Below are 24,946 nucleotides of genomic sequence, written 5' to 3' on the forward strand. Positions count from 1 at the left end.
TTCATTTGTCACTCAAATAATTTCTAGAGGTTGAATTAGGAAGAAAGAAGCCTTTCAAAATAAAATGATTTAATTTAGAATTAGTAATCAGGAAGTATGAAGTCTTTATTAGCTTTATCTATGATTTAGCACATATTTTCACAGGCTTCTCTGGGAAGAAATAGGAAATAATAACATGATAATGATCATGTTTAGCATGCATTTATTGTGAAGCAGGGTTTTCTCAGTATAATGGTTTTCAGATTGCCTCAGACATTTCTATACACTACCCTTTTGGTCACAAAAATTCTAAGAAGGAAAACTCTATACATTTACCTTGAGTACATTTTGCATAGCAATCACAGCAAGGTTTTTGAAAAATATGTTCTAACTTAGAAAAAGTAAGAATGCGGAATGTCTTCCAATCATAAATGCTACTTACTGCTCAGATCCATTTTATCTGAAAATGTTCAGAAGCAATGCAGGTTGATAAATAGAAGGAAGGATACTTAACATTTATTGGGATCTTCTTCTTACCTTGTTTTGTTGAAGGCTGTTGAAATTCCTAATCCAAAATTATGCTGTAAATTAAATTTGTAAATAATCTTTACTTTCAAGTAAAGAAGCTGAGACTCAAAGACAGTGGTGTGTGGAAGATGGTTAAGAATATGTTTAACCCCTTATGATGCATCCCTATACACACGTTAAGAAACTAATGAAGGAGGGTTTCTCACTAGAACATCCTGTAAAGTTGCCTGTGAGATCAGTCTAAGCACAAACTACTTCTGCAGTGTGCCCTCCACAAAGAACTAGCTCACCTGCTCTTAGCCAGAGCTCTTGAGTCGCCCCCTTGGTCTGCCTGGGAAACTTTATTGTCGCTGGTCCTCAGGTTCAAACCCTTAAAACCAAAGCGACAAATGTCTGGAACCACATTTAAAAAAAAAAATGTATGCATTTACATTGCCTATGCGATACAGTTCGACCCAAATCGTCCTTGTATTTCAAGAAAACTTAAATCTTGGGATTTCTGGTTTACCCTCCGTGTTAGAATCCCACCCCAGAAGAAACCATTGTTTCTCTCAGCCTGAAGGCATACAACTGATTTCAGGTGACTGTAGAAGGTAAATAGAGGGGCGGGGAAACCCATCGAAGTGGGAAACAGAGGAAACCCAGGAGCAGAATGTTGAATGAAACTCCCAAGGCCTTTGAAACAAATAAAGTTGCAACTCCCAGTGCCCCCAGCCTGCAGCAGGTCACAGCAGGTGTGCACATCTTTTCTTTGCCTCACGGGTAAACGGTTAGTTGGTTTAGAAAAATACGTCCCTCAGTAAACGTCTGAGAGCGGGTACATCAGCAAAATCCTGGGAGTTAAAGGAAGGAATGCAACATTTGAAAGATTTTAATGATAGTTGATAAAATGCAGCCCTTTCTTGTGCGCGCCTCAGCCCTCCGTGGTTCAGCTGTCTGGCGAATGAATGAAATCCAAAGGGCGGGATGGAGAAAAGGAGCGCAATCATAGAGCGGGAGAAGGGGTTCGTCAGCTCTGCTGCCCCCACAACGTCACCGAAGAGACTATAAAGCGCGCCTGCAGCTCAGGATTCTCAGTTCTCCAGCCTATGCCCAGAGATCCGCCAGGGCGGGATCTGAGTTCCCCACTGGGTACAGTCCCAAATTGTTTCTTTCGCATCTGGTCCTTCCCGCCTCCCAGGACTGCAAACTCCTCAGAGGAAGTGCGGCTCTTGATCCCCATTAAAGGCTGGACCAAAGCATCCCTTAACCAGCAAGAGCTTCGGTACTTTGTCTGCCCCTTCCCGAGCGGGACTAACGACCGCCGGACACGACAGTGACCAGGAGGCAAAGAACAACTTTAAGGGAGTGGGCTAGGGCTGGCAGCGGGTGTGGGGCGAGGTCTCGGGCTACAGACCTGGGGCCATGGCCTCTCTCCCAGCAGCAGAGAACTGGACAGACTCCCCGGGAGGAGTCGATGTGGACTCCGGGAACCTGAGTGCTGCTCTGGGAGTCGGAGCAGCGACAGGGACAGCGGAGACTGAATGGCTGCATTTGCTAGTGCAAGGTGGCAACTTCTCCTCTTCCTCGGAGCTGGGACTGCCTGAGGCTTCGCCCGCGTCCTCCCAGCCCCGGGCCAACCTCACGAACCAGTTCGTGCAGCCGTCCTGGCGCATCGCTCTCTGGTCCCTGGCATATGGCGTGGTGGTGGCAGTGGCGGTCTTTGGAAATCTCATTGTCATCTGGATCATCCTGGCCCACAAACGCATGAGGACCGTCACCAACTATTTCCTGGTGAACCTAGCTTTTTCTGACGCCTCCATGGCAGCTTTTAACGCGTTGGTCAACTTTATCTATGCGCTTCATAGCGAGTGGTACTTCGGCGCCAACTACTGCCGCTTCCAGAACTTCTTTCCTATCACAGCTGTATTCGCCAGCATCTATTCTATGACGGCCATTGCGGTGGACAGGTGAGGGGAAGAGGGGGAGGAAGGAGGAAGGAGAGAGAACTAGGCTGCAAGATAAAGTTACAAAAGAAATGATGACTTAGTGGGGGTCTTCCAAAGTAAAGGAACTAAGAGTTTTTGGAGAGAGTCCAGTGGCTGAACCAGTGTCTGGTTCCCGTGGCCTCCTCCCACTCAAGCCTTAACTCTTTGAGGGCATCTGAGAGGGACTGAAGAAGGCAAAGGAAAGTGATGTAAAAAAAAAAAAAAAATTCTTTCCTTCTGAGTAGGACCATTTAGCTAGAAACATTTAATGGTACCAAATTTATTCAAATGACTTTAAACAATTGCCTGAAATTTAGGTTCACAGTAAAATGTTTTTTGTTGTTGTTGTTGTTGTCGTTTGTTTGTTTGTTTTTGTTTTGATTTGTCTTCCTTTTCTTTCTGTTGGTCACTATCCTGGCAATTACCCACTGACCTCCCCTCCTTTCTCTGGTCTGCTGGGCCTGATTCACAGGGTTCTCCCCACTCCCTAACTTTGCCTCAAAGCCAACACAGGTTTAGGCTCCCGGTGCGGTGCTGTAGATCTATATCAGAGGCAGCAAGTTCCCTCCAACTGCCAAGCTGACAGTTCCCATCATGTCTCTGTTAGCTTTAATTTCCAATAATTTGTGAAGATCATAAACTGGATAAACCCTGTGCCTGGAAGTGTGTAACAATCATTCAGAAGATGGGGAACATTAATCCATCCCAAGGATTAAGCGGTTTAAAAATGAGACACACTACTTTACAGATGTTTAAAATATTTTTTTCAGAACGAACCTCTATTAGAGTAGGAATTCTGAGATGTGTGAGCAGTTAAAAGAAGCTGAATGACCCTCAAACACTTGTTCCAGTATTCTGATTTCTAAAAATCCTGCATGCGTTTAATTTACTTTCTTATATTGAACAGTGTGAAATGTACACCCTTGTGAAAAGACAATGGTGAATCTACCTGTTATTGAAAGCTAGATATATTTTAATTCAATATTAAGTAGAAACAAATCACACCAGTGGATTCCAGGGCTGGCTTTGTGATTGACTGCTAAATGAAAGATGCAGAGGAATGATGTCACTTTAATGTCTCAATGTTCTAATCTGTGAAAAGAAAAAAGAACTTTTTTATATTAACAAACCTTTTTCAAAGTAAAATGAGGCTAAATACTAATTGTTCCTGTGTTCAGTTGCCATTATGAGAAAAAAAAACTTTTAGAAAGTCAAATGATTTTTCCTCGAGTTTATCCTCTATGCTTACTATTTTGAAATGGCAGGCACAGTGGTATTAATAACATAGATCTATAGAAACTATTCTCATATACCAGGCCCAAAGGGTTAAGTTGAAAAAGCAGTTATTACATTCACTAGGATAAACACAAAGTAACACTTTTTAAAAGCCTTAGAACTTGTACTTTCCCTTTCTCCTAACCTCTGATCTTCCACACACTTTCACCCTTTCATTTCTGGATAGAAGTGAATGTAGAAAATGAACCAAATCAGCTCTAAGTTGGGACAGGTGAAAATGTCTCCTGTCTTGCTCCACCAATATAGAAGTGAATATTCTTTGAGTTTGTACATCTTTTATATTTTAAAAAAATTTCTCTTAAGTATTTGCTTTTTAAATATTGTGATCAGAGGAGACGTGTTAGCATATAATTTTATAAAATGCTTCAATCTTCTTGAAGTGGTAATGAGACAATATAAAATTTGATAGAAATTTTAGTGCATGTGAAGCTGGCATTTCAGTTCTAAGGGGAAAAAACAGGTTATTTTTCCAATTTCTTCCTGTCAACATTTCCGAAATGGTCATTTTAACTGATAACCTAATGCTATTTGATTACACTCACTGGTTTGAGATTAATGTGAACTTTGCTACTTATTCTTTTCTCCTTCTTATATCACTACAGCTATACAAAATTTATACAGAACAATTTGCTATAAAATCTGAAATATTCTTGGTTTGTATACTGAAAATATTCTTTAAATGTTCTTATTTCAGCAGACAATAGCTAAAAAGAAATACAGAAGTTGAGAAAACTCTGATTATGATAATTTCTGGACTCAAAGACTGTGTAAATATTACAGGTGTTAAAACTCTCAATAATTTACCAGTCCATGGAACTTTTCTGCATTGATGCCTTAACAAACATGGATTGGCAAAGCTGACCCTTTGAGATTTTCAGTCATTTTATAGATTACAGTTTGCAAATAAATCCTTCTGGGGTTATGTGAGTCATGCTTTTGCTTATGATTACATAGCCTAACTGCCTCATGAGCTGAGGACATATTTAGGATATGCTCGTAGAAATTAGTGCTTTATTGAAATAACTGTAAATACTAAATAATCCTTAATTGTTTCTCATTAATAAAGAAATACATCATTTAGATCATGGTGTCAAAGTTAGGCTTGAAAAGGTTTATGAAGACCTGTAGTCTACAAATGGAGAATTTTAAGCTAATGGTCACACGTTTGTCGTAATAAAAGGCACTGGGTTTTCTGTGAAATGTTTAGCACTCATTTGCACCTGAATGGTTTGCTTTTTATTTTTACTTTGTAAATAATTCTACTAAAAATTTGAATGTGAGAGCACAGGTTCAACTCCTCTGAAGAATGGTATCTACTGCTTTGTTACAAATTCCAGTGTTCTTACTGGTCAAGAATCTTTCAGTCCTTCTTACCTGGAAGGCCACTCCATCACCATCACCATGCCCCTGCCCACACAAACACACATGGTAGAATTATTTACCAATGAAAAGTTGCTTTTCTCTCCGCTGTCCTTCCCAAACTTACCATTTTGAAACATAGCATTTGGAAATTAGACTTATCTAAGAGATGCCAAGCTTTCCAAAGATCATGCACTTAAACTAAGATTCAATCACAGCACTCTGCTCTAGGAATGACAGTAGTCTTCACACCTGCATTATTACATCTTCTAACTAGTTGTGAAGTCTGTATTTGACTGGACAAAGTCAGCATCTTCAAGAAAATTAGATATAACACTTGTTTATACCATGAAAAAAAATATGTCTTTAAAACCCAGAGACATACCTGGCATGAATAATTATTAAAAGGAATATGTAGTTGAACTAATATGTAGTTGAACATAAAGGAATATTTTTAGTCAAAAAAAATGTATATTATATGCTACTACTCTTCTAAATTTCTTTCATCTTCAATTTTGCTCTTTTTTATAAATCTAATTTGTACAAATTATTAATTGAACCTCTATAAAGTACTTTCAAAATTGATTATGAAGAAATAATATTAAACATTCATAAAAATTTGTGAGGTTTTGATCTGGTAACAGATTATCTAAATGTATTATGGTAAATTTTATATATGGCTGTAAATATTGTAGATATAAATGTTCTGGTAAAATTTTTAGAAATTATTTATTAGTATGATTTGAGTACACTGAACCAGTCTCATTCATCTTCTAGGGAAGGTCACTGTTCATGCAGCTAATATTCTTTATTAGTGTGATAGTCATACTCTGCTCATTATTTAGTCCAGATAATAAACTTGATGAGATTAGCCTAAAGTCAATTATTTTATGCCCTTGAACCGTTCACAAAGTAGTAATTAGAGCCATACTTTGGGAAATATTACTTTTAGTAAATTTATAAATCTTTGGCTTCTTGGAGTTCTTTTCAAGGATTTAAAAATATCCCATCAGTGTCCAGTAAAAGTACTGCTTTAGTGAAGTGTGAAAGTTCTGTTAAAATTATAGCATCAATTCTTATAAAATTAATTATGAGCACATCAAAAAAAGCAATACATAAATAAATTGAATAGATAGAACATTCAATTAAAGAATATAGGCTTTTCAGTATATTAACAGGTGTAGTGTTAAAAAGAAACCATTACATGTCACATATTATTTTACACTAAGAAATTGATATAATCCATGGAGCACAGTGGTATATATCTGTAATCTCAGCAGTTTGAGAGGCTAAGGCAGGAGGATCACAAGTTCAAAGTCAGCCTGAGCAACTTAGCCAGGCCCTATTTAAAAAAAGAAAAAATTAAGGACTGTAGATGTAGCTCAGTGATTAAGCACTTCTGGGTTCAGTCACTGGTACTAGTACCACACATACAAGAAAGAAAGAGAGAGAGAGAGAGAGAGAGAGAGAGAGAGAGAGAGAGAGAGAGAATATATGAATGAAGGAAGAAAATTATATAAACTGAAGATAAAAAGAACAAAGGACATAAATGGGAAGTTTACAAAAGAAGAAGAAATAAAATACCTAACAAACATAAAACTCTCAGTTGCTTATATTCTATATTTCCATTTCCTCATCTGATAAATGCTCCTTAAGCCACTCAAATCTCATTTCTTTTCTTCTCTACCTGAAGAGTAACATTATCAACGCTAGGGAATATCTCAGTTATTGACTTTTTTCACTTGGCTGTACTCCTCCCAGTCCCTTCTCCCAGTCCCTTCTAATCTCCTCTTTCCTACCTGGCCTTTTTCTCATGATTATATTTCTGAATCTCTACCTGCATACAGTAATTAAACACATAGTTTCCTCAAAGCTAAATTCTCTGTATGATTTTCTTCTTACTTTTATTTTCTGTGCCCACGTAATTTCATCCACTCCTGAAGCTTCATTTATCACATTTGAATGAAGAGCTTTTTTTTTTAATCTAATTGTTTTTCTGGGTTATAGGTGGCATATAAGAGCCCACAGAATTAAAATACAAATATATATGAGCCAAAAATTAAGACAAGGCAAGATGTATAAACATATATACAAATGGGAAATATTACTTTTAGTAAATTTATAAATCTGGCTGAATAAGATATTAATATATGTAGAATAAGATATTAATATATATCTTTTATATAAATAAAATGATGTCTAGGACAAAAGGGTAACACACTGATTCAGTTCAAAGAGGTCCTAATATCTTATGAAGTTTGAATTTGAAATATGGCACTAAGCCTCTTGATAACATATTAAAAGGAAATAAAATTAGTAATATAATTTACACTGTTCATAACGACAATGCACACATATGTCTTAAGTGTTAAAAAAAAAATCTGGTTTCAAGGAGTCTTTGTATGGGCAATATCCTCAATTACATTATTGAAAGTGCAAAGACAGGTTTTCTACATTTTTTTTCTTAGCACTCCTCTGAGTGGGCCAAAAGCCTACTGCATGGTGTCAATGTACAACTCAATAACAGAGTTCTCAGTTCTCATGTACTAAAGCAACATGTGATCACAAATTGCAGATATTCTCTCTTGATGCGAGGATAAAACTGTAAGGAACGATAAACTATATTTTCTCCAGTACTATGTTCCTCACCTGCACTTTGTATATAGCTTGAGAAGTTGGTAACTCAAAGTTGTAGTACATGGTCAAAGTTCTCCAAGTCATTTTCATTCCTGTCTCTAGTCTCTGATCCTGATCCATTCTCCTTCCCAGTCTTGTTTCTGCATTTGAATATATTCTTTCTCTAGTTCATTATTAAGTGTCACACCTGCACAGTGGGGAAACATAAACACATTATTCTACTTCCCAAATATAGCCAGCCAAGGATCTTCACATCCACATTGCAACTCTTCATGGATTTTTTATTTATGTTCTCTTTCTTTCTCTTCATTGTAGCCATATATAATATATGAATTTATTTACATAACGTAATGCCTATATACAGGTATATTTATCTGATAACTAAAATAATATCACCTTATTATGTCATCTTTAAATTAACATGCTGAGTTATTAAACATTTTAATGGATTATAGGTCTTGGATATATTTTGGTATCGAAATACAAAAACACATATCCAAGATATATATTTTTGTATTTTTCTATAAAATTTTTACTTTAATTTATTTGGTACAAAATGCAAAAAGCAAATGCTTGCTTTGAGCTCTAGTTGTATATACCCAATTACCTACTTGACATTTCTACTCGGATATCTGAAAGCCTCCTTAAATTCTTCCCATTATCTTTCTTCCAAATCTTTTTCTCTGCAATGTTCCTTAATTCAATAAGTAGTAAAATCATCCAGCTAGTTGTTCAAATAGCTCCCAAATCTATTACCTTTTTCTGACTTAACTACTTCTTCTTTAGTATAAGAAACCCTCATTCTTTACTGGAGAACTCCAGTAGCCTCCTCATTGGTCTCCCATATCTAAACTTAACTCATCTTAATGCGTTCATGTTGCAACACAGAACAATGTTTCAAAACATGCATGGAAAACATGTTTCCTGCTACACTACTTAGAATCCTACAATGTCTTCTTGATGTTCTTATGCAAAGGATATTCTTAATCCAGAACTACTTCAACCATACCATGATGCAATGGCCTAATCTCTGTTCCCACCTCTCAGATCCTCTTTCAAGTTCACAGCTGTATGATACTATCTTTTGCCACAGCCTTTGAACATACCATTTTCATTCTGCCTCTGATCCCCTCGTTCAATTTCTTATTAGCCAGATATACTCCTCTTTTGGATAACAGTTCAAATGTCACTTTCACAGAGAAGACTTCTGCAGACTCTCCAATTTAAATGGCCTTTTACAGGTTCTCTGAACATGTGAGTCATGACATTTTTTTATAGATTAAATTTTAAATTTAATTTGAATAAATTAATAACTTTCTCTAACAGACTGAACACAAGAGAGGCAGAGTCAATTCTGTTCTTGGTCCTCTTTGTATATGTATCCCTGTTATAATAACTTGAATATTGTAAAACACACAGATTGTTACATAAATTAGTTATAAAAATAATAAAATAAATGAAAATTAAGGCAATGAGATCACTTTTATCTATTAAAATTGTCAGAGAACATCCAGTGATGAGGTCATTTTTACACATTTATAAAATATACTTTTTTAGTTGTATTTGGACACAACACCTTTATTTTATTTGTTTACTTACTTTTTTTATGTGGTGCTGGTTATGGAACCCAGCGCTTCACACGTGCTAGGTGAGCGCTCTACCACTGAGCCACAATCCCAGCCCTGAAACTACAATTTTTTTAAGCTTTGAAATTATCAATTATTATTTCATATACTTTAACCTAACAGTTAAGTATAAATTGACAAAACCATTTCAGGATACAATTTGACAATACCTATAACATTCCACTCTATTATTTAAATCTTTTTATGTCATTCTGCTCTTAAGAATTAGTTCTAAATAGTAATCATAGATGGTAATATAAATTCATGTTCAAGGATATTATTTTCAGACCAAAATCCAAGTAATTGAAAAAAGTCAAAATCTCAACAAAAGAAAATGATAAAATAAATGACAGAACATCTAAAAAGGAAATTCTACATAGAAATTAAAAAAAAAACACAGGTTTAAATATAACTCTGAACTTCTCAAGCCTCCAGGTCCACGAATATAAATGTGATAAAATCGGCATGAATATCCAGACATTTTCTAGCTATGGTCTCCCAGTTATTTCAGAGTCCCTAGCAGTGGGGAGGCTGTGTGTCTGACACTGGTTCTTCCTTCAGGAGTTCTCATTAGCACTTCTCCCTAAATGTCAACATTTTGATAAAAAGCATGACTGTTTCTTGGAGCAGTAATCATGTTCTATTTTTGGATTGCTGGTTTTGGTATGCTGCATCTGATTTAGCAAAATTCACAAATTATAACCTTCGTCCTCTGCCTGAACTTTTTGTGAGTTTAAAAGGATGACTCCCTAATTTTTTGCTAATTGTATTCTGATTTTTTACTAACCAGAATTTCTTCAACTTCTATTTTCACTTTCTTTCCTTGGGATTATCTCTAAATTATATGTCAGTAACATTAAAGCATAATAAAATGGCAAACATACTGTTTAAGCATTTACAATATAAATGTTAGAGTTAATAACTTTAACTTATAACAAGTTCCTGAAAGTCAATAAGAAAATATTAATGTAAAAATGTAAGAAACGGCAATTTTAGAAGAACACAATTGTTACCTAAATAGATGAAATATAGTCATTGTTACCATAATCAAATGAATTCACATTTGCCTAAAAATAAACTGCTAAATTTTTAAAACTACCATATTTGATATTGATATATTGATAATTAAAGTTGAGTAAGTAGCCATTTCAGTTTTAAACCAGAACAACTTTAGAGAAATCAATTTGGCTATGTATACTGAAATCATTCACCCCTTAGACATAACAACTCTCCCTCTTGCTATACCTCTCTATAGAAAATTAAGTTTCTATGAAAATTTGATTGCTTGTGATTTTTAATATTACAAATAGTTCTAAAATAGACTTTCCTATACATGTTTTACAGTGAGCATTAATCAGTGATTAAAAAAACCTTTTGAGAGTATTTTATGCAAAATTAGAGTAAAATATTAATTTAAAAGTTAATATAAACATACGCAAAATATAGTATATGTATAATGATATACATGTAAATACACATATGAATAAATAAAACACTAAAAGAAAATGCTAAACAAACAAGGATGTATAGCAATGTTGTTCTGTAGTGATAGGTTTGTGGGGAATTTGTGTTTTCATATATATATATATATATATATATATATATATATGAAAACACAAATATATATACACACACACACACACACACACACACACACACACACATACCTCTATATTTCACATGTACATATTTCGTGGTTTGGGGAAAAGTGTAACCTCTTGTAAAGTAAGACAAGATTATTCTTCCATAATTTCATTTAGAACAGTGAACTAAATGTGCATACGCTTTGTTATTACTCTGTTATTCTGTGGTTGATTTACTATTAGAAAACCAGGCAATCAATGACTGTGACTCTGCCCTTAGATGTGGCCTTAGAACTCACACTACAGTTCACTTACAGGCAAGTCTCTCATGTGATGGCAGATATCTAATGACACATTGCACGGAATTTTCATTCATTGTCAGCTAGATATGGTTACACCATTTTATTGGTAAATTTTGAGGGGAAAACACTCTGAAAGGTTCAGAAAAATATCTTACTAGCAACACATATATAAAATTTCAAAATTATTGGAGACAGTTTTTGACATCATCTCACATGATGACTGTCCTCAATTATGGCAAGTTGATTAATCATGGCGTTCAGATATTCTTTATCCTTACTAAATTTCTTTATTCTCATTTTGTGTTCTTGTTCTATTGGCTACTGAGAGGGTGTTAAAGCCCAACTATAGTTGGGAATTATTTCTTATCTTGATTATAAGTTTGCTTTGTATACTTTGAGGTAATCTTAATATAATCTAGGATGGTTATGCCTTCCTGTTGAATTGACCCTTTCATTATAATCAAATATTCATTTTTATATTTAGAAACACATCTCAAAGTCTAATTTTTGTGTTATATTTATAGTCAATCTTTTCACTTAAATATGGTACTATCAAGGATATTTAATATAATAATAAATCAAGAGCTTAATGTCATGATCTGTGGGTATGTAAATTGTAGTAGCATTATTCTATTTTATTTTAGTAAAAAGTATTTTACTTGACATACAGGTATAGGATTTGTGTTGCGTGAATAAATTCATCCATAACCACTACCATCAGGATATAGAATAATTCTATCACCACAAGGGAGGTCCTTCAATCTGTCCCTTCATATTCATACCCTTTACCTGCCAAAAAGTCTGGAAACTCTGAACAATCCTCTGTCAGTGTGGTTTCGTCTTTGGGGAAATATCATATTAATATTGTTATATAATATGAAAACTTTGAAACTGGTTGTTTTCGTTGAAACATCCCAGAGATTATCTGAGTTATTGAATGTATCAAAAGCTTTTTTTTTTTTTTTTGTCATTAAGCGTATTCCATAGTATGGCTGCTCCAGAGTTTGTTCATTCCTCTGTATAGGACATTTGGGTTGTTTCTCAGTTTTGAGCAATTATAAATAGAACGGCTATACAGGTTTTGGAAAACACAATTTTCATTTATCTAGTAAAATAATGAGAAATTACAGGACTCTGTCTTATGGAGACATAAATATTTATACATATTTAAATTCATATTTACCATTTTGAGATATATACATATGTGTGTGTATTATATTTAACTTTATATGAAACTGCACAACTTTTTTTATACCGGATATACCATTTTGTATTTGTTCCAGCAGTTTATGAGAAGGCTCCACTTGTTCCAGATTCTAACCAGCAAGCAATATTATGTTCTTTTTATTTTATTCACTTTAATGTGGTGTAGTTATATATCAATGTGGTTTTTAAAAAATTTTTTTAGTTGTAGATGGACACAATGCCTTTATTTTATATACTTTTTAATGTGGTACTGAAAATCGAACCCATTTCTTCCTGTGTGCTAGGCAAGTGCTCTACCACTGAACCTCAACTCCAGCCTTCACTGTGGTTTTAATTCACATTTTACTAATGTATAATTATGCTGAATATCTTGTGTGTTCTTATTTGCCCCAAAAATGTCCTTTCCATTTATAAATTGGGTTATTAATGTGGAGGGTTTGAAAATTTTTAATAACCTCTTGGGTTATAATTTATTGTAAGATGCATTCATTTTGCCAGACCATTGGCACATGTCTATAATCCCAGCAGTTCGGGAGTCTGAGGCAGGATTGAAAATTCAAAACCAGTCTCATCAAGTTAGCAAGACCTTGTCTCAAAAAATAATTTTTTTCTTTTGTTTTTTCCTGCTGTGACCAAAACACATGACAAGAACAATTTTAAGGAGGAAATGTTTATTTATTTGGGTGCTCACAGTTTCAAAGGTCTTAGTCCATAGATGGTAAACTTCATTCTTTGGGGCACAAGGTGAGAAAAAACAATATGGTGGAAGAGTATGGTAGAAGAAAGTGGCTCATGACCTGATGATCAGGAAGCAGAGAGAGAGAGAGAGCTCTCCTCACCATGACAATTACAAGCCTTAAAAACAAACCCAGCTCTTCCAGCCACACCCTTTGCCTTCAGTTACCACTCAGTTAATCCCTATCAGAGGATCAGTTCACTGATCCGGTTAAGGCTTTTTTAACCTGATCATTTCACCTCCAAACCTTCTTGCCATGAGCTTTTGGAGAACATCTAATATCTAAACCATACAGGCTGGGGATGTGGCTCAGTGGTTAAGCACCCCTGGGTTGACTCCCTGGTACAAAAAAAGAAAAAAGATGTACTCATTTTAAATATGCAACTCACAGATGTTTAGTTAATTTTTAGCTATGTAGCCATCAACACAATCCAGTTTTAGAACATTTCTATCACTCCAGAAAGAAACCTCACTTCCAATTGCAGTTAATTCCTGTTCCACACCTAGCTCTTAGCAACCATTAAACTGTTTTCTCCCAATATAGATTTGATGTCTCTGGAATTTCATATCATTTAAATCACACAATACATAGTCTTTTGTATAGACTTCAAGTTGTTTTCTCTATTTTCAAATTGCATCTTATATATTTTTATTAAATGGTAAGGTTCTTTGCACATTCTGACACAAGTTTGTGATTGGACACATGATTTGAAAATATTTTCTCTGAGTCTGTGGCTTATCTTCACAGTGTATTTAAAGAATAACCATTTTTAATTTTGAAGAAGTATAATATGCCACTCTTTTCCCCCTTTATTATATGCTTTTGTGGTCCTATCTAAGAAATCAGTTCCTAACCTAAGGTTGTGATGATTCCTTTTATGTTCTGTTCTCTTAGGTTTATAATATTAGATCTTACATTTTTGTATGATCCAGTTGGAGCTGTGTGTGTGTGTGTGTGTGTGTGTGTGTGTGTGTGTGTGTGATGAGGTAACAGTCTATTTGGTCTTTTTGTGTGTGGCTTGCCAATTATCCTAGTACTATTTGTTGAAAAGATTACAGTTTCTTGCATGTTTGTGAAAATTCTGTTGAACATAAATGTAAGCTTTTATTTTGGGATCTTTGATATTTCTACACCATTGATCTACATATACCTGTTCTTATGGCAGTAACACAATATTTTTATTAGTGTGCCTTTGTAATAACTTTTGAAATATGAGCTGTCTTTCAATTATCTTCTTCTTTTTCAACATTGTTTTGACTATTCTAAGACTTTTGAATTTCCTCATGATTTTAGGATCTGGTTTTTCCAAACTGATATAGAATAAAGAATTTTACAAAGATAACATTACCATGGAAGAGTGCTGTCAGTTTAAGAGTACTGAGTCTTCCACTCCATAAATACTGATTATCTATTTATTGAGGTCTTTAAATTTTTAGCAATTCTTTGTAGATTTCAGTGTATAAGTCTTGCACTTATTTTATCAAATTCATTCTTAAGCATTCCATTCTTTCTAGACTATTATGAAGTAATTTTAATGTTTATTTTCAGATGGTCCATAGCTAGTATCTTGATTTCACACGAATCCCATGAACTTAGTGAACTTATTTATTAATCTACTAGGCTTTGAGTTTTGTGGATTCCATAGGATTTTTAGTTTGAAAAACTGTGTCATATGTAATAAAGAGAGTATTACTTCTTCCTTTCCAATCTGGTTGCCTTTCATTTATTTTATTTTCATTATTTTCATGTTTTACCTGATTGATTGGGAAGTTTTCATGTTTTCTTTGATAACTAGAGCTTCCAGTACAAATAAGAAGGGAAGTGGTGGAATAAGACACCCTTGCCTTGTTCGAGATTATAGGGCAGAATTCAGCCTTTAAGAGTTAAGTGTGATTTAATTGTAGGTTTATTGTAAAACTTTGAGGAAGTTTCTTTCTATTCCTAATGTTTTGACAGTTTTATTATGAAAAGAGGGTGGCTTTTGTCCAGTGCTTTTCTGCCTATATTGATATGATTATTTATTTTTTATTTTTCTTTTACTGTATTACTTGAATTGAAGATCTGCCTTGAAGTCCTGAAATAAATCCAACTTTGTCATAGTGGATAAAGCTTTTCTGTTTCTGAAATTTTAGTTAGCTAATATTCTCTTCAGGATTTTTGCATCTCTATTCATGAGGGATATTGGTCTACGACTTTTCTTTCCTTGTGAAATATTTTGACTTTGATATAAACACTTCCCACATGATGAGAGGGGACGTGTTCCCTTCTCTATTACATGGAATAGTATATGAGCTATTGGTAACATATATATTTTAAATATTTAGACAGATTCACTAATTAAACAATATGGACCTGACTTTTCTTCATAGAAATATTTTTATTGTTAATTTTATTTCTCTACTTTTCATAAAGTTATTCATATTTTTATTGTAATTGAGCCAGTTACAGTAATTTGTTTCTGTTTTCCATTTTTAAATTTTATCTAAATTGTCTAATTTGTTGGCATATAGTTGTTCAAAATAATATCTTAATAACCTTTTAATTTTGATAAGGTCAATAGCAATGTCCTTTTTTTTTTCTTTCCTGGATTTAAAAATTGTTATCTTCTGCCTTTTCTCATAAGTCTAGCTGAAGCATGTGATTTTGTTCTGCAAAAAAAAAAAAATCAACTCTTGGTAGGGCTGGGGATGTGGCTTAAGTGGTAGTGTGCTCACCTGGCATGCATGGGACGCTGGATTCGATCCTCAGCACCACATAAAAATAAAATAAAGATGTTGTGTCCACTGAAAACTAAAAAATAAATATTAAAAAGCTCTCTCTCTCTCTCTCTCTCTCTCTCTCTCTCTCTCTCTCTCTCTTAAGTAAGTAAGTAAATAAATAAATAAATAAATAAATAAATAAATAAAATATTTATTTTATTTTGCAGTTCAAGTTTTAGGTTTGAAGAAGAGTTTCTACCTACAATGAAACACTACATTTTCCAACAGGTAGTATTTTCAGAGAAGAGACTGTCTAGTTGTGTGCTACAACATTTTATGAGGCTTAGTGATCCTCGTCAATTAACTCTGCCCTGGTTCTTATCCTAAGACTTAAAATAGATCAGAGTTAATTCCAAACCAAGACAGTTGAATAATATTAACAAAGTTCATAGAAACTGGAGAAAACATCAGACTATCAGCTAATGAGCATATTGTCTTCACATTTGAAAAGACAATTACTCAGAAAATTTTATGGACATGTAATAAGAACAAGGGTTATTACATACTTATTTTCTTTTATTGGTTTTCTTTATGAGTACTTCATTGGAAAACAATTCTTATCTTTGTTATTTTATCTTCTATTTTTTAATTTGTTTTCATTTTGATTTTTACTAATTGTTTCCTAGTACTCTTTTTGGCTTTAGTTTATGTTTATTTCTTAAAATGGAAGCTCAGATTTTGATATCAATTGCGTCATTCTTTTTTACTAATACGAGAATGCACATGTACCTATCAGTTTCCCAGGAGGTACTCTTTGACTCTCTCTTTAAAATTCTGATATGTTTTTATTTCATTTAGCTCAAAATACCTTTTAATTTTCCTTGTGATTTATTTATTTTTATTTATTTATTTATTTATTTATTTGTTTGTTTATTTATTTATTTATTTATTTTTTGCTTACTGGGTATTGAACTCAGGGGCACTCAACCACTGAGCCACATCCCCAGCCCTATTTTGTATTTTTTTTCTTTTTTTCTTTTTTTTGGTTGTTCAAAACATTACAAAGCTCATGACATATCATCTTTCATACATTTGATTCAAGTGAGTTATGAACTCCCCTTTTTACCCTAAATACAAATTGCAGAATCACATCGGTTACACATTCACATTTTTACATAATGCCATATCAGTGACTGTTGTATTCTGCTACCTTTCCTATCCCCTACTATCCCCCCTCCCCTCCCCTCCCATCTTCCCTCTTTACCCCATCTGCTGTTGTTCAATTCTCTCCCTTATTTCCCCCCCCTTTCCCCTCACAACCTCTCATATGTAATTTTGTGTAACATTGAGGGTCTCCTTCCATTTCCATATGATTTCCCTTCTCTCTCCCTTTCCCTCCCCCCACTCGTCTCTGTTTAATGTTAACCTTTTCCTCATGCTCTTCCTTCCAAATGTCTTCTTTGATATAAGGAGAGTATCTATTTTGTATTTTATTTAGAAACAGAATCTCACTGAGTTGCTTAGCATCTTGAGGTTGCTAAGGCTGGCTTTGAGCTCACAATCCTCCTGCCTCAGCCGCCAAGCCACATCTCTCTCTTTTTTTTTAAATTTCCACATATTTCTGAATTTTCCAAGTTTCCTTCTTTTGTTGATTTCAAATTTCATTCCATTGTGGTCAGATACCATACTTTGTATTACTTAAATCCTTTGATATTTCTTAGATTTTATTATAGCCTGGCTATAGTCTGTCCTAGACAGTGTCCTCTACTCCAGAAGTATGTGTATTCTGCTGCTGTTAGATTTAATGTTCTGTAAATGATCGGACTCCTTCGTGGATGGTGTTGTTCAAGTCTAATCAATCTTTGTTAGATTCGGTCTACCCATTTTCAAAAGTAGTTAGTATAAATATTCGACCGTGGTTGTTGAATTACCTATTTTTCTTTCATTATATCTGTTTTACTTTATATATGTTGAAATTATCTTTTAAGTGTGTATCTATTTGTATTTATATTCCCAATAAATACCTACTCTGTCTCCAGTAACTTTTTTTGTCTTAAAGTTCATTTCATGATATTACTCTAGCCCCCCATCTCTTTTACTTTTATTCACTTACTGTCATTAAATGTTTGCACAGTATGTCCTTTTCTGTTGCTTTACTTTCAACCAACTAGTTTACTTAAACTTTTTTCTTCATACAGATTTGAAATACCATTTGATGTTTCCTTCTTCCGGAAGATAAGTCCCTGAATATTTACTTTAGAGCAGTCCTTTTTGAAAAAATTCTGTCTCTTTGATCTGAGAGTCTCTTTATTTCAACTGTGTTTTTGCAGTATATTTTTCAGTTTTCTCTTTTACACTTTAAATACTTTGTACCACTGTCTTTTCAGGTTTCTGTTGTTTCCCAGGAAAAGTCAGCTGTCAATTTTAGCTGGCTCCCTTGCATGCAATGAGTTTCTTTTAACTTGCTAACTGCAAAGCTTTGTCTATTTGTCTCATTTTCCTTTTTGCCTTTACTTGGCAGCACTTCTATTATGATGTGTCCAGGTACTGATCTTTGTGTTTATCCTATTTTGAGATTGTTGAGTACTTGTATAGATAGTTTAATGTTTATCAAAGTTGGGGAGTTTTTAATCATTATTTCCTCAAATATTTACCTGTTCTTGCTTTTTCTTTAGATAGTCCCATTTTGCATTTTGTGTCTCACAAATCACCGAAGCTCTGCTCATTTTTCTTTTTAATTTTTCTTCCTGTTTTCTAATCGGAAATCTCTATCAATATAAGTTCTTTGGTACCTTATTCTACTAGTTCAAAAATATCTACAGAGGTTTTATTTTTCTGTTGCTGTTGTTGCTGCTGCTGCTTACTAAATAAATATAAAATTTAAATGAGATTTTATCTCATAATTTGTATGTCTTTGATAGTCTCTTTGATGAATCAGTGATTTAAGACATAGTTTCCTGTAGTTTTCCAAACATATTATTAATGTGTTTTAAAGTCTTTAAGTCTAACTTGTAAGGCCCTCATAAAATAATTTTTAATGAAGGCATTTATTTCCATGTCTGGATCATATTTTTCTGTTTATTTCATGTTTCACAACTTTGTGTGGAAAACCAGACATTTGATATAAACTATATAGCCATCTGAGTTCTGATTCCTCCATTCTACTCTGGGGCTTATTGGTGCTATGGATTCTTATTTGTTTAATTATTGTTTATTTATATAATGGCTTGTCTATACTGATTTTGTAGGGTCTGCTTTCCCCACAGTGTGTGGCCTATAATGTCACTACTTAGTTGTTTGTTTCTGGATTTTATTTTCCTGATTTTTATTGTTAACTCTATCATCCAAAGAAAGTTTTGTCTGTGTCGGCTTTTAGTGGTCAGCTGATTTGCCAAAGATAGGTCAGAGGTTGTGCTTAAACACCTCAAGGTGGTGGAAGAGATTCTTCCTCATGGGATCCTTACAGAGTTCTGAGAGTTACAAGTCTGCCTCACCTTCCTCGAGCATCCAGTAACTCTCAAGAACTTTCTCCAGTCTCTCTGAAGTAAGGACACAACTCTGCATGCACAGTCTTCCAGACCACCAGGGTAATGTGCCATTTTAAAAGAGCCTTTAGTGACTTCCAGAGGTAACCCTATAAATGTATAACTGGCCTCTGGTTTGTTGCTTATTCCAAAGAAGAATTCTACCTTATTACTAGCCTTCCCTGATTGTTTACCATTGAGATAGCTATTGTGTTTTATTTTCTTTCGTTTAAGTAGATGTTCTATTATCTGGAGGCAGGGAAAATCTTTGGGTCGCTTATGTTGCTTCCAGCCTGGTTTGGTGGGCCCCCTGTGAATCCCCCAAGATGAGCAACTAGTGAGTTAAGGGCAGCAGAGGTAAGAGTAATAACAAATGTCCCCACAGCAGGCAGAATTTCCACACCATAAACAGACTTTGACTGTTCTCATGGAGATCCAGAAGATTTTCATGAATAAATATGTGTTAACTTGTTTGACCCTTGTTTAATTTTAAAGGCTTGTAATAGTTAATTTTGACAATTGTGTTCAGAATGCTTTCACTGGTTTTGAAGCACAGGTTTTCTGGAGCTCTTCACACAGTCATTCTGGGAATATGCACTACTCAGTGGCATTTTAAATGCTCTTATACATTCTGCATATAAGTCTTTTGTCAGGTATGTGATTGGCAAGTCCCCTGGTCTGTAGTCCCAATTTTTTCCTTCTCTTCACAGAATTTGGTAGAGCAATTGTTTTAAATTTTGATAAATGTGAACTTATTGTTTCTGCTTATATGAGTCATCCTTTCATTGTCATATCTAAAAACTCTTCTGCTTTTGCACAGACTACCAGGATTCCCTCCTGTGTTTTTTCTAAACATTTTATTGTTTTGTATTTAACATTCAGATATATGATTCATTTTGAGTTAATTTTTGAATGAAGTATGATGTTGAGCCCAATGTAAAATTTTTTAGCATATAGATACCCAAATGTTTTGAAATATTTGGTGAAAAAATATCATTTTTCCATTTAATCACTGTTGCACCTTTGGGAAAAATCAATGGGCCATATTTATATAAGTCTATTTCTGGACTCTCCATTCTGTTTCATTGATCTATGTCTGTGCCAAATCCACAATTTCAATTACTGCGGTGCAGACTAAGTCTTAGGATGCGGTCGCATGATTCTTCCAAATTTAGTCTTCTTTTGCAAAGTTATTTTTACCGTTCTTTATTTTACTTTTTCAAATAAAATTCAGAACGAGTTTTTATATGTCTACAAAAGCATCCTCCTGAATTTATTGTAATTGCATGAAATCTATAGGTCAATTTGGAGATTATCAACACAGTTAATTTGCTAAAACTTCTAAACCACAAACATATCTCTTTACATGTAGTTAGACATTTTAAAGCAGCATTTTGTGGTTTTTGCATGTAGATCCTGCATATATTTTGTTAATTTTATGCCCAAGTATTACTTTTGTAAGACAATATAAATGATATCTTAAAATTTCAGTTTCAAATTGTTCATTACTAATATATACAATTACTTTTTTATTTTGTTTGCTGATTTTGTATCCTGAATTCTTGTTGAACTCACTAATTAGTTCCAGGTAGGTTAATAGATTTATTAGGATCATCTGCATAAACATTCTTTAATGTGAATAGAGATTATTTATTTCTTCCTTTGAATCATATGCCTGCCAATTATTGTTCATGACTTGTTGCATTTCAGGTATGATGTCAGATAAAAATGGTAAAAGTGGACATTCTTGCATTATTTTGGGCATAGGGAAAATACACAGCTTTTTAAAATTAGATGTGATATTAGAGGTTATATATAGAGTTTATTAACTGATTTAGGAAAATTGTTTTTTGTTTGAATGTGCTGTAACTTTATAATAAATGTATAAATTTTGAACATCATCAAATGTTTTCTGCATTATTGATATGTTCACGTGGTTACTTTGTATTAAATTTATTTACTTTTAAATATTAAAACCTTGAGGTGCTGAGTACATAGCTCAGTGGTAGGGCATATATTTAGCAAAAACCTAGTTTGATTGACAGTACCCACAAAAAAAAAAATTCTTGAATTATGGGAATAAACACCAGTTGTGGATGGAGTTCTTTTTTCTGTCTCTGTATCTGTCTCTCTCTCTCTCTCTCTCTGACTCTTTATATAATCTCTAATATAATTTTAATCATTTATATAAATGATTATGCATTTATATAATTATATATATATGCTTATACATAAATATTATATATGATTAAAACTTTCATTAGGGATTAGGGGTTTTGACATCTATTTTCACAAGGAATGTTAGCTTTCTTTTTATTATATTCTCTATCTGGCTTTGGTATCAGGGTGGTATTGGCTTAAAAATGAACTGTGAAGCTCTTTTATTTTTCAATTATGGGGCATTATTTTCTTTGAGTATTTCATAGAATCCAATCATAATACCATTTCTCCTGGAGATTCATATTTTGGAAGTCCAACATTTTGGGTGACCATCTGTAGCTTGTGGATATTAAGAAATTGATCTATTTTATCTGAGAATATATGTGTGAAGAGTTGATCATAGTATTCTATAATACTCTTTTCAAATACTTGTATCTTTAGTGATAATACTTATTTCATTTCAGATATTGGTAATTTGTATCTTTTCTATTTTCTTTATCAATCTTGCTAGTATAACACCAAGTTTAGTTACCTTCTCAAAGAATTGATTTTGGATTCATTTATTTTTAATTCAATTGTTGTTCTACTTTCACTTTCATTGATTTATTCTTTAATTTCTTTTCTTTTTCTTGTTTTGGGTTTATTTTGCCCATTTTTTCTACTTTCTAAGGCAAAACCTCCAATTCTTATTTAACAACTATTTTTCTTTTCTACTATAAGCATTTAGTATTATAAATTTAACATAAGAATAACATCTAAGCACTGTTAGTTGAATCCTACAGATCTGTGTGTGTGTGTGTGTGTGTGTGTTGTTGTTGTTGTTGTTGTTGTTTTATACCAGGGATTCAATGTCGGAGCACTTAACCACTGGGCCACATCTACAGCATTTTTCTATTTTTTTTATTTTGAGACAGGGTTTTGTTAAGTTGCTTAGAGCCTCACTAATTACTGAGACTTGTCTCAAACTTGTGATTGTCCTGCATAAGCCTGCCAAGTCACTGGGATTACAGGCATGTGCTATTACAGAACTGGGCTCTTCCAGGAAACTGAGGCAGCGCCAAGACTCCCCTTCAAATCCTGATTCATGTGATCAAGTCAAAGATTTCAGACATGTCCATCAAAGAAACAGAAATGCATTTATTGAAGAAATAGGAAAAGGAACACTCTCAAGGGAGAGATGCATTTTCTCAGAGAGCAGACAATGTGCCTCTCCTGCCTTTTGATTTTATTGGGGGTACCAGAGAAGTTTCCAAAGAGTCTTTCCCATAGTCCTTGCATCTGTGAACCTACCTCTTGACTTTTGACTGACAGCGGGATGACATCAGACTTTTAAGTTCCCATTGCCATGGCAACTCTATGTCACCTTGGCCCATGCTGACTGATTCTAGTTGGATTCTTAATCATTTTTACAGGTTTTATGGTTAGGAGGAATTGTCCCTTTCTTCCAAATTCCCTCCCTTCAAAGTAACTTGGGTTCCTCTCGTCAATATTATTTCATGCCTGCATTTCTGTGCAGGTACCAGGTAGTTTCCTGAGGAATGCGACGCATCCTTTCCACTTAGGCCAGGCAGGGATGCAGGTTAATTGCCTTTTGGCAAAAGAGGCATGTGGAGGTCAGCCCAGTGGACCCCTTTTATATAATTACTCTCTTAACTTCATGTTCCCACCATCCTCCTCTCTTGTTCCCTAACAGTACCCCCATGTCTGGCTGTATCCCACAGGTTTTGATATTTTGTATTACATTTATTCCTCTCAAAATTCTTTTTAATTCTCTTGAGATTTCTTTGACCCATTTTTGTAATACTTTTAGATGGTTCTTATTCTCTCTTCCTCCCAGTCTTCCTCCCTACAGTTGCCTCCTGTTGAGTGAAGGCTGGATCGATGATGATTTGCATCTAACCCATAGAATGTGGCAAATGTGATGGGATGTCATGCTGGTCCTCACCTCATGTTATCACAGGTTCCATCTCACTTAGCAGATAGCTCTAGAGTCTTTGTTTCTCTACTGATGACTTTAAATAAGCAAGTTGGCATGAAATCTGTTGCCTCAAAAAACATTCTCCCAAAACCCTTCAAGGGACAAAAGTAGATCCCTCTTCAGTCAGCACCGCAGATGGAAACAGCCAAGCCAACATCTTGACAAAGCACATGAGATTCTAAGTGGAGCACTCAACCAAATTGTCCCAAGACTCCTGACTCATGGAAACTGTGAGATGATAACTGTGTGTTGTTTTAAGTCACTAAAATCAGTCACAGTTTATAATAGAGCATATAAAACTAATACGCATGGATTATTTAGCAGTGTTTTGTGTAATTTTGAAGTTTGGAAATTTTCATATTATCTCTATTATTGTTTTTTTTTATTTAATTCCATTATCACCAAAGAAGATTTTTAAATTATTTTGATTCTTTCACATTTTTAAAGTTTTATTTTATATTCCAGGATATAGACTGTTTAGTGAATGTTCTATTTGCACTTCAAAAGCATATTCTACTGTTGTTTGGCTGAGTACTCTAATCATCAGTTAGATCCAGTATGTGATAGAGTTGTTTCATTCTGCCATGTTCTGGCTGATTTTCTGTCTGAGTTCTATAAGAACAGTCAAGTGCCACATGGTAATGTTTCAGTCATTGATGGACCACACATGTGATGGTTGTCCCTTAGTTAAAGAAGCTGAAAAATCCTAGTGCAACACAGGGCTCACGTGTTTGTGTGATGCTGGTGTAAACAAACCTACTTTATTGCCAATTACTATATAAAATTATATTATATTACATGTCATTATGCACAATCTATAATACTTGATAATAACAAATGGCTGTTACTAGCTTATGAATTCACTATACTATACTGTTAATGTTATTTTAGAATGTATGCCTTCTACTTACTAAAAAATGTTTACTTAAAACAGTAAGTCAAGTGACATGGAAATAACTTCGTGTAGTTCATGTTTATCATTGTCTGAATTGCATTGAGGCCACATCAAGTGCCTAAGCTACACATGTACAAATACACTTTATTATTATTTTTTTAAATTGTAAATGTTTGATTTTTTATTTTTATGTCTTCTTTTTAGTTACACATGACAGTAGAATCCACTTTGATATATTTAGACAAGCATGGAATATATCTTATTCTAATTAGGATCCCAGTCTTGTGCATGTATAGGATGATGAGATTCACTATGGTATGTCCATATCTGTACATAGGAAAGTTACATCAGATTCATTCCAGTGTCTTTTCCATTCCCATCTCTTTCTCCCTTCACTTCATTCCCCTTTGTCTAATGCAATGAACTTCTTTCTTCCCCATCCCATTATTGTGGGTTAGCATCCATATATCA

The 24,946-nt window shown here is 34.1% G+C and overlaps 1 protein-coding gene across 1 annotated transcript in view; it reads left to right on the forward strand.

The window, feature by feature from the left end:
• Positions 1–1,494: 1,494 nt before the first annotated feature.
• Tacr3 (tachykinin receptor 3) overlaps positions 1,495–24,946 on the forward strand; it is an 84,870-nt gene continuing 61,418 nt past the window's right edge. Inside the window, exon 1 of the mRNA XM_078021855.1 lies at positions 1,495–2,456. Coding sequence (XP_077877981.1) covers positions 1,912–2,456 — 545 coding nt within the window. The 5' untranslated portion in view covers positions 1,495–1,911. The remainder of the gene's footprint in view (positions 2,457–24,946) is intronic.

Source organism: Ictidomys tridecemlineatus, chromosome 9 (genome assembly GCF_052094955.1).
Source record: "Ictidomys tridecemlineatus isolate mIctTri1 chromosome 9, mIctTri1.hap1, whole genome shotgun sequence".
In the NCBI taxonomy this organism is placed as follows: Eukaryota; Metazoa; Chordata; class Mammalia; order Rodentia; family Sciuridae; genus Ictidomys; species Ictidomys tridecemlineatus.